General features: G+C 25.9%; 1 protein-coding gene and 1 long non-coding RNA gene across 3 annotated transcripts; one reads left to right on the top strand and one right to left on the bottom strand.

Annotated features, from left to right (window-relative positions):
• LOC101504005 (probable pectinesterase 29) lies at positions 1-3,086 on the bottom strand. Its single transcript, XM_004489868.4, has 5 exons — positions 2,759-3,086; positions 2,044-2,203; positions 737-943; positions 424-650; positions 1-284 (listed from the first exon to the last, which is right to left on the bottom strand). The coding sequence occupies exons 1-5, from the start codon at positions 2,989-2,991 to the stop codon at positions 119-121; spliced, it is 993 nt and encodes a 330-aa protein (XP_004489925.1). The 5' UTR covers positions 2,992-3,086; the 3' UTR covers positions 1-118.
• A 4,944-nt stretch (positions 3,087-8,030) lies between these two features.
• LOC101503678 (uncharacterized) lies at positions 8,031-10,801 on the top strand. 2 transcript variants are annotated; one of them, XR_012162064.1, is made up of 4 exons: positions 8,031-8,192; positions 9,088-9,411; positions 9,674-9,788; positions 10,585-10,801. It is a non-coding gene; the product is annotated as an uncharacterized lncRNA (long non-coding RNA). The 2 variants fall into 2 exon arrangements; XR_012162063.1 differs by lacking the exon at positions 10,585-10,801 and having other exon boundaries at positions 8,032-8,192; positions 9,674-10,000.
• Positions 10,802-11,137: the final 336 nt, after the last annotated feature.

Here is an 11,137-nt window from a genome sequence, read left to right as displayed (position 1 = left end):
TATATAATAAACTTTGTAGATAGCAAAATTGTTTGTCGACAGTATCTTTGGGCTTGTTTATAGTTTTGCATAGATTAATGTCCTGTTCGAGATAATTATGTCCACATCTTAATTAGTTTTAGAAGAGTTGATTTTGAAGCCATTGTTCTTGTTTGGGGTCAATGAAGTTCAAACTTGCCATTTTCTCAACTGTTTTTAAATCCAATTTCTTAGCCCATTTCACTCGTTTGGATGTGTCAGCTCCAGGTCCAAAATTCCCATGCTCTGCAAATGTTACATGATCCCTGAACAAAAAAAAACAATAAGATACTTAATTTTTTTGGATCAACATAAAACATTTTTTAAGTCTCTTATGTTAAATATAAATTTAAAAGAAAAGAAAAAAAACATTTTTTGATTAGCTAACAAAAAGAGGAAACTTACTCTCGACTATCAAAGTTCCATGAATTCCAACCACTAGGTCGTACAACGTTGGTCATATTGGTATTGTAAAACAACACTCTAGCATAGCCTCTCCAAGGCCTTCCTAAGTAAACTGTCCCATTTCCAAACACGTGTGAATCTTTGAAAACAAATCCACTTCCATCGTTTGGATTTGTTCTACCTTGTGCTGTTATATAACCAACACCAATAACAGATATGGAACACCTCTACAAAATTCAATCAAAATATTATTGTATTATTATTGTGACATCCACATATGAATGTATACAAATGAATGAATGAATGAAATTACCTCAAACAAAGATTGGCCAGCTCCAAAGATAAAATCAACAGCACCTTGTATGGTGCAAAGCTCGTAGTAGTGTCTTCCTTTGTCGTCCCACAAAGTGTCTTGAAAGCCAAAGAAACCAACTCTATAAAAATAGACCTTGTCGCCACTTATCATTGCAGCTACGGCAGGTCTCTTCGGTCTGTTGTTTAACGGATTGTTGTATGAATTCTGCTCCACATTACAAACAAAATTCATTATTATAATCTAAGAATCAAGAATACTAAACATATATAGTTTAATCGCAGTTTTGGTCCATCTATTTTAGTTGAGTCGCGAAAGTAGTCTCTCATTTTGTTTCTCCACAGTTTTGGTCATCAAATAGAATTTTAGTCCAAAACTTGATCAAATTTCATTTTTTAAAGTCTATTATGATCGTAGATTTCAAGTACAATTGTTGCAAATGAGATATTGATACATGATGTGACTTAAATAAAAGCAAAAACAATAAAATTTCATAAGTTTTAGATCAAAATTCTGTTTGAGAGACCAAAACTGGAGATAAATAAAATGGGATGACTACTTTCACGATTTAGCTAAAATAAGAGGACCAAAATTGTAATTAAGCCTATAGTTTTATGTTTTTTTGTTTTATTTTTATTTTTTTAATTTGAATCTCAATACATTTGAACAATGAGATAGCGAACATGATCCTTCATATTTAATTTATACACCAAAGAATTCAAATTATTTTTTGGAAATGTTGACCAAGTGACAAGAAACACTAATAATTTGGATTCTTTCATTGAATAAGAAAAAAAAATCAAAAGGTAGTAAATAGGTAGTACTAAGGATTCTTAAATCCAAATAATTATTCTTTTTTTTTAGGGAATTCAGTTACCAGTATTGTTATATTGGGTTCTGAACTAATTTTCACCAAACATTCCGGAACAAATGCAATAACTTGGTCAACTAATTTGAGTCTGTTGTCATGTTTTTGGTCAAATCAGTTTTTCTAAAAAGCTAGTCAAATAATAGGAAATTATTAAAAGCATCTTTATTTTTTATATTTGATCTTTTCATGCAAATTAAAAATAAAATGCTATAGTTAGAAGTAGATTAACATAATTTAATATGTGATATGTAATTCAATCAATTTTTACTTCTCATTCTTATTCTTATTTATAGACATTAAATATGATCCTTATATAGCAACTATAAAGAAAAGTAAATGCAATATATGGAATAAGAAAAAAATCAAAAGGGTAACGAAAAATAGATAATAAAGATTGAAATGAAAAAGACTTGGTAAATGGTAAATGAATTCTTACCCTAAAACTAATGGATTTGACAACAATATTATCGGCCATTATTACGAATGTAGGACTTTGTGCTGTTGTATCATGATCATCCCACTCAACATATGATTTCCTCCTTCCTTCTCCTTTCAATATGATGTAAGGCTTATCACGTGGAATCTCTATTTTTTCTCTGAAAAATAACCACCAATTATAACATTTTTCATAATTGGAAATCATGTAGTCTCCTAATTAACTCATTAATTAACTTCTTTTTTTTAGTATTATTTTCAAACCAATTAAGCCAATTGAATTAATTTTCTTCATCCTATTTTTATAATATTATTATATATATCTTTTAAAATTAGCAAGAACTTGACATAGTTGGAAATTGGGACGGCTTAACAAGAAGATGAAACCTAGAGCAAGATTGTAAATGTATAAAACAATATATATTTAAAAGTCAAAGAAATTAAAAGTATTCCTAACTAGTTAGTATCTAAAGTGATCCAAACAATTTTGAAGCACATGATCGTTTGACTCCTTTACAACCTTTTTATAGAAAGTATATGAAGGTAATTTATTGTGATACTAAATTCAAAAAAAAATTAAGGCTCTATAAAAATTTGAAACACATGATTTGTGCATAGTTTTTTTTTTTTTTTTGAAAAATAAAAAACAAAATCTACTTTTTCTGAAATACTATGTGCAGGAAATACAATTTTGATATAATTTAATATAATTTTACCTGTAGGTACCTTCCTTCACCTTAATGCAAATCCAAACATTATTGTTGGAAGGGATTGAATCAATAGCAGATTGTATAGTAGAGAAATTTCCTTGTCCTAATGAATCCACAACTAATGTACGATAAGGGTATAGTTTATTCCTATATCTCCTATACAATTGAGCATTAACTTGCTCTATTTTCAATCCCAGAATGAGAAAGAGACATACAAATAAACACAAACGAATAAACATGATGGACCAAATTAAGAGAAAGCAAATAATCCAATTGTTCAGAATAACATGTGCAAATAAAAGTGTGTATATATATGTATTTATAGGGAAATAAATTTCTACTTGATTTGTTGATAAGTCAAAAGGTTTAAGCATGAAAGGAAACTGTTCTATTTAAGGGGTAAGTAATAAGTTTCTTCAATCACGCACGGCATTATATTTTATTTTTATAAGTTTCTTCAATCATTCTTTTATTTAATAAATAAATGTTTTTCCATATTTAATATATTTCTATTCAGATAGAGGAACCGTTCTTAGTTATATGATTTTTATTTTATTTTATTCTTTAGTTTTTAAGATAATGAATTGATGGGAATTTAATTGGCAAGTAGATAAAGTCTAACCAAAAATATTTGAAATGATTCATTTTATTGAAACTCATTAATTACTTAAGATCAATTATTTAATTTTAATTATTTAAAAAATTGTTTGTTTATATTTTTTGTCTTATATTTGTTCATTCATCTTTATTTCTGTAATTATTATTATTATTTAAATATAATAAGCTAAACTTATTGATCACTGTTAAACAACTCTTCATATCAAGTCAATTAATTTTTTAGATTTCTAATAACATAATTAATTATAATGTATTTTAAAAAAAATTAATCATGCTTTTTAAATTAATATTTTTGATATTTAATTAAAAGACATTCATTTTCACGAGAGCTTGATTTGTTTAATAGGAAGCATCACTTTAAGATAAAAAAAAAATAGGTAGTTATTAAGAGAGTAATTTATCCGAAGAATATTATTAAAAAAAAATTATCCTTACTTTTTGAGTATCATTCAATAAATTATATTAAAAGAAATAAATATAATTAAAATGTAATGATAAAAAATTAATTATTATTTTTTTTAGTACTGAATCTGAGGAATTAAGACTTACAAAATTGATAACTAATTTTTGCTATTGACTCTCAAGATAATGAGAGGAATCAAATTTGTTTTAATCCGTATAATGAAATTTTAACCAAAATTTGTCCGGCAATAAGCAACTTAAAGATGTATCCTAAAGTGGGAGAATTAACTAAATTGTTAGGTGACATTCCATTACACAATAAATATGACTTCATTTTAAGGAGAGAGAGAGGGAGAGTTTAATTTCTTTTTTTCTTTCTCTATTACACTTGCGTTTTGGGGTATAAACTATCGATTGCAAATATTCCATTTGTTAAATTAATATGTAATATTTCGTAATTTTGTTGGGAGGTAATTAAAATCTATTTTAAGATTTTGGTCAAATAATTCGCATTTAAATAAAATTTATATTAATCTCTTGAATTTAATCAGTGTTTCACATAATGATTTCAAATAAGTGATGTTTGAATGGGTTTACTTTCCCTTTTTTAATATATTTTTCTATATATTTATTACATAAAATTAATAATAATAATAATAATAATAATAATAATAATAATAATAATAATAATAAGCTGAATTATATATATACTGTGTAAACAGATATATATAATAATATTATATAAGTCAGAGCCACTTAATTGGTAGTGGGTCTGTGCGGAGGAGATACTTATCCCCTAGGTACCGAGCTCGAATCCCACGGAAGGCAAAAACTCATCAGATTTTCAACGGTGGGAAAGAGGAGGGCGAGAAGGTCGTGAGGTAGTATCGTCGGTAACGGTAATGGCTGGAGTGTTACACCGAGGAAAGTCACGAAAGTCTGTATGTAAAAGAATGTTAATATCGTCGGAGGAACAAAGGTAAAGCATACTTTGGAAAGAAAATGTCTAAGTCCAAGAACATAAAAATATAAGAGTGCTTGAAATGCAAACAAATCGGACATTGTAGTAGGGACCACAAACAAATCGGACATTGTAGTAGGGACCACACATTCAAGTCAAGAAATTTTTGGTTTTGTTTATTTGGGTGATAATAAAGCATGTGCTGTCATTGGAATGAGATAAATTAAAATTCACAATATAAGGGGATCGACTATGATGATATATTCTCTCTAGTCATCAGAAATACTTCTATCACAGTCGTGTTAGCCTTGGTAGCCAGTCGAGACATGTATTTAGAGCAGATGAATGTGATGACAATATTTTTTTATGATAATCTAGATGAGCAAATTTACATGGAGCAGTCATAGGGTTTCATTGATACTGGACATTGCAAACTAGTTTATAAATTGAAGAGTTCTTTGTATGGTTTAAAGCAATCTCCAATGCAGTGGTACAAGTGCTTTGATTCACACATGCTTCAGGTTGCCTACATAAGTTTGTGAGTATGATTGTTGTGTTTATGTTAAGAGCTTTGTCGATGGTTCTTTTATTTTCTTGTTATTGTATGTTGATTGTCGCTAATCATTTACATGATGGAAATGAACTAAAAATTATTTCGGAAAGAGTTTGGCATGAAAGACTTAAGTACTGCTAAGAAGATTATTGGTATGGATACTCACATGAATATGAGTGCTAGAAAACTATGGCTCTCTCGAAAAAGCTATGTTTAAAATGTGTTAGACATATTTGATATGAGCAGTACTCCATTGATGAATCACTTTGAGATGTCATTGGATCAATGTCCAAAAGCAGATGCAGAAAGTGAGTATATGTCAAAGGTTACGTATGCCAATGTTGTTGGCTGTTTAATGTATTATATGGTTTGCACTAGACTCGATTTGGCACAAGTTGTTAGTCAAGTTTGCATGTTTATGTCCGCACTAGGTAAGCAACCTTGGGAAGCAATCAAATGGATTTTTAGGTACTTGAATGACACAACAGGTCATGTATCATGTTTAGAAGCGAACATGGTGATTCATTAGTTGTAGTATATGTTGATTATGAGTATGCATGTGATATGGATGATTAAAGGCCTACAACATGATATGTCTTTACTCTTGCAGGATGACCTATTTGTTGGAAGCCATAAGTTCAATCTATAGTGGTTATGTCTACAACTAATTGTATAATTAACGTTTTGACATATGAATTAAATAACACAGTTTTTTTTTTTTACAGAAAATAATACAACTAATATAATAGGCATTTAAATATTGTATATTTTTATTTTTGAAAAAAATAATTGTATATTTTATCACTAAACTATATTTTACTCTTTCATGTTAAATATAAGAATTGATAAGGAAACATTCTCTCCATTCGTTTTAAGAAAAACTATTTATGATATTAATTAAGGGTTTCTTAGAAAAAATATCAATAAATGTATTTAATAATTGAAAAATATAGTATATTTTGAGACAGTTTTCTTTTATTAATATGTGATCATTAAAAGAGACCGAGGGACTATTAACAAAAGCAAACTGAATAACTAATTTTCTAAATAAGTTCTCAATAAAAAAAGTGATTTTTTTAATGAGTGTATAAGTAGTTAATTTTATTTGTATTTTATTATGGAGAGAGTAAAAATTATTATAAAATATATAATACTAAATATATTTGTTAATTTATGTCAAAATCCTTACATATGTCAATATTAGTGGCACTCAAAGATTTTTCGGAAAGCAAATCAATTTAGTGTTTTTTATAGTTATTTTACAATTATCAGTATATAATTATAATCAATGTAAAGTGGATGATAATAACTTCAAAATATGTACATAATATTGATTAGATTTAACAATTAGAAAGAAAAAAAAATTAGTTAGTACTACTATTACATGGTAAACTAAAAGAGAACACTAATTTTAGAATTTTGCAAAATTTTAGGATACTTTTTTCATTAATATGATATTGATAATTAATGAAACTGAAGAGAGAAGAGTATAACTATTAAATAGGCAATACATCACTATAGTAGAATGAACTAGTTAGACTTCCACAATATAATAAATTAGAGTTTGAATTACTTTAAAAAAAATTATTAATATTTAATATATGATACATCTCAAATACAATTATGTTAAGTAAATAAAATTTATGTAAAAATAGATAATATATCTATAAAAAAAAGATAATATTAGACATAGTAATGGGACGGAGTGAGAGTAGATTTTGCCTCCTCCACTCATGCACCTGACTAATCGGAGAAAACTCGCACTCACTTTCGTTTCATAGCGGATATAAAATTTAGACCCTCATCCTCATCCGCAATGGAGTTCGAGTTTCTTCGCTCACACCCGCACTCATATATATAATTATATATATATATAATTATATATATATATATATATATAATTATAAATTTAAAAATTATAACTATTATAATAAAATAAAACAATTGTTATTAGACAATTATAAAATAAAAAAAAATATTTTCTAAAGAGATAAAATTATAATTTTTAATATTTAAAAAGATATTAATTATTAATATGTATATGTATATGTATATAAAATTTAAAAATTATATTAATATTACTTGCGGAGCGGGTTCGGATGCGGGGTGGTGAGCGAGGAAAAATCTACACCCGCACCCAATCAAATCGGGTTTTCCCCATCCAAATGAAGCGGATTTGGGTGAGTACCTGCTAGGATTGTGCAAAAAATTCAGTTATGATACCCAAATCCAAAACCGGATGCACATCCATTTTAAATATCCGATTAAAATCATATGGTTATAATAAACCGGTTGGATAACCACTTGTGTTTTATATTTGGATTTGGATTTTATCCACTATCAATATTTTGTTAATTTTGAGATTTTATTTTTTGAAAAAAATTTGAATTTTTTTTCAAAAAAATATCGAAAAAAAATAAAAAAAAAATTAAAATCGAATTTTTTCTCGAAAAATTTGGTGAAAATTTTTTCAAAAAAATTTATCTAAAAAATCGATTTTTTAAATAACCGATTTTTAAACTATGAATAAATATTATTTAAAAAAAAAAATCAATTTTAAAATTAAAATTTTTAAAACCGATTGATTAATTATAAATCAGTTATTTAACCATAACTAATTTTACAATTAGTTTTATAATGAATTTTAAACTAAATAATAGACTCAATTATAAATCTAAATATATATATTGATTTTAAAATAGATATAGTTTTGATTTTTTTTAAATACCAACCATCAACCGCCCTAAATGAGTGGTTGGTTTTGCACCTTATGGTCCCTTTTTTTGGCGTGAAATTAGGAAGCTTGTTACATTATCTTTTCTTTCTAACCACTGAATCAATCTATTGACTCAACTTCGTGTATCTGAAGTGGAAACCTCGATTAAAGAGCTTTATAATAATTATAGGTACGTTTCTTTGTTATAGTTTTTTCAGTAAAATAATTAAAAAAAAAATTAAATCATCATTTTTCAAAGTTTGTATCGGTTTGCTATAGTTGTTTAAAATTATATATATTTTTTAAAATAATTAATTATTTTTAAATTATAATCAAATTTTAGAAATTTTTCAAATTTTTTTATATAAGTAATTTAAATAATAATAATAATGATACTATGATAGACAAATAAAAACATAATTTTTTATTTTTTCAAAAATCTCTCAAAGATAATCTGGAAGAGTATGTTTGTTATGATTTTTTTATTTATAAAATAATCACATTTTTTTTAAATTTAATCACAATTGAAAGTTTCTACGTGTTTGTTATAACTTTTTTTAAATAAAAAGAATATAAAAATTATTTAAAATAAAAAGTTGTTTGCGTTTGTTATAACTTTTATTTTTGTAAAACAATTATTTTTTAAATAATTTTATCATTTTTAAAATTTTCATCTGTTTATTATGGATTTTTAAAAACTACAAATATGAATAATAATCTAAAAACTATTTAAATAAAAAATTGTTTTTAATAGCTTTACAAAAATATCATTTTTTAGAACTAATTCTTTTTTAAAAAGTAACTTTCACTTTTACAAATAAACATAAAATAACTTCAATTTTTTAAAAAATATATAAATTATCAAGTAACAAAATTATTTGTTTTAAGATCTATAACAATTCTAATAAAAAATCATTTTTATAATTGATTTAGAAAAAACGATTTTCAGAACGATAAAACAAACAAAAAAACAGTTTTTACCTTTGATAAAATATGAAAATTATTAATAACAAAATTACCATAAATTATAGAATACAAAAATTACAATTTTTCAGAAATATATAAGAAACTGACCAATTTTATAGGTCAAGTGGAGAAAAAGACGAAAATGGGTTTTTAATGGTGGAGATGAAGAAATGGTTTCATGAGGTGGCATTCAATACAGTACTTAGAATGGTTGCTGGGAAGAGATATTTTGAGGATAATGTGATTGTTAAAGAAGAAGAAGCAAATAGGTGTTTGAATGCTTTAAGGGATTACATGCGTTTGATTGGTGTTTTTACTGTTGGTGATGCTGTAGTGATGAAGGATATTGTGATCAAGATTTTATGGATGTTATGCTTTCTACTATTCATGGAACAAACATTCATGGCTTTGATTCTGATACTCTCATCAAAGCTACATCATTGGTAATTAATTAAGTGTGCTATTTACATTTATTTATTTATTCTTTTTCTTTTCATTTTATATTTATGCAATTACTCATTATATGTCAATAAATAGTATTAAAACACTTCAAAAGAGATTTAGATACCACATTTCAACTTAAAATCTTAAGGCAATAGGTTTATAGGTCATTCTCCTTATATATTCAATATAATCTTCATTCTTAGTCGATGTGACACTAACCACTCATAATTAAATTCCAACAATCTTTTACTCAAATTGCAGGCACTACTGGAGGCAACAGACACTAGTAGTGTTACTCACACATGGGCCTTATGTTTATTATTGAACAATCCTCACACATTGGAGAAAGTAAAAGAAGAAATTAATCTCCACATTGGTACAAAGAGACTATTAATTACAGAGTCAGATGTAAACAATTTAAAACTTTTTAGATTTGCTAGGAATTTAAAAGTGTGTTTGGATGAGGGAGTCCAATTTTTTAAGTGAATTCAAATCTTTCAACTTAAATTATTTTGTTTGGATAATAATTTTGAAAAACTTTCAAAATAAGAAAATTTCAAATACCACATAAAATCTAAGAATTTCAAATTTCTTCTTTACATTATAATGTATGAATTATGATATGGTCTCTATAATTTTTTAAATTTACAATTTTGACCTACATGTTTCAAAATTTGCATATAAGTCCCTATATTTAATTAAAAAAATTACAAATTGGTCCTTGAAAATTTGCAAAGTAGTCGCACAACTTTTCCAAAATATAATTAGACATAAATTTAATATTCATTTTTGCCCCAAAACTTTTGAAATTTATAAAAATAGCCTAGTTTTAAAAGAACATTTCTTTTATCCAAATAATAAAATTTAGAAATGAAAGGAATTTAATTAAAGTATTTAAATTGCCTAGAATTATAATTTCCTTAAAATTTCGAATTACCTCATTCAAAAATATTAAAATTGTTCTTTTCGTTGCTCCCTGTATTCTCAAAAACCTTCAAATTAACACATGAGAGTTGAACAATTTGTAAGTGTATTTTGATTTAAAAAAAAAAAAAAATTCTTAAATTGACAAGTTTAGAGAGTATTGGGATGAGAGAAGAGGATTTTATATCAATATATCCTCTTTTTTTTTTTTTATACCAAAATACCTCACTCACAGTTCTATATACCAGATTGTCATACTTTTTGGGCTCAATAGGAAGTCGCTGGCCCAGGGTGCGACCAGTTGAAGAAGATTCTGAATTGGACCTACTTGGAGGTCGTTGGCCCAGGATGCGACCTCCTACTAAAGTTGATTTTTTTTTTTTTTGCCGTTTTATGTATTATTATGAATTAAGCATATTAATAAATAATAATATAAATAATACATTAATAAATAACAATAATAATAATTATTATATTATTATTATTATTATTATTAAAAATCATTATAATTAAAAAGTAGGACAATTTATGATTAATCAATTTGCTAAAATTAATTTGATACTTACCAGATTTACTACTTATCAAATTGGACAATTTGCGATTAATCAACATGTTATCAAATTGTACAATTGATTAATTTTTTCATTAATTTTCTCATTTAATGGTTAAATTAACGACATATCACAAATTGGTAAAATTAATTTTCTCATTAAATATGATTTGGTAAATTGATTAATTTTCTCATTAATTTACAAATTAATTTAATATCAAAAAAATTGATTCGTGTGATTGGAAAAAGTA

Source organism: Cicer arietinum, chromosome 2 (assembly GCF_000331145.2).
Source record: "Cicer arietinum cultivar CDC Frontier isolate Library 1 chromosome 2, Cicar.CDCFrontier_v2.0, whole genome shotgun sequence".
In the NCBI taxonomy this organism is placed as follows: domain Eukaryota; kingdom Viridiplantae; phylum Streptophyta; class Magnoliopsida; order Fabales; family Fabaceae; genus Cicer; species Cicer arietinum.
This window is presented reverse-complemented; position numbering and strand designations above follow the sequence as displayed.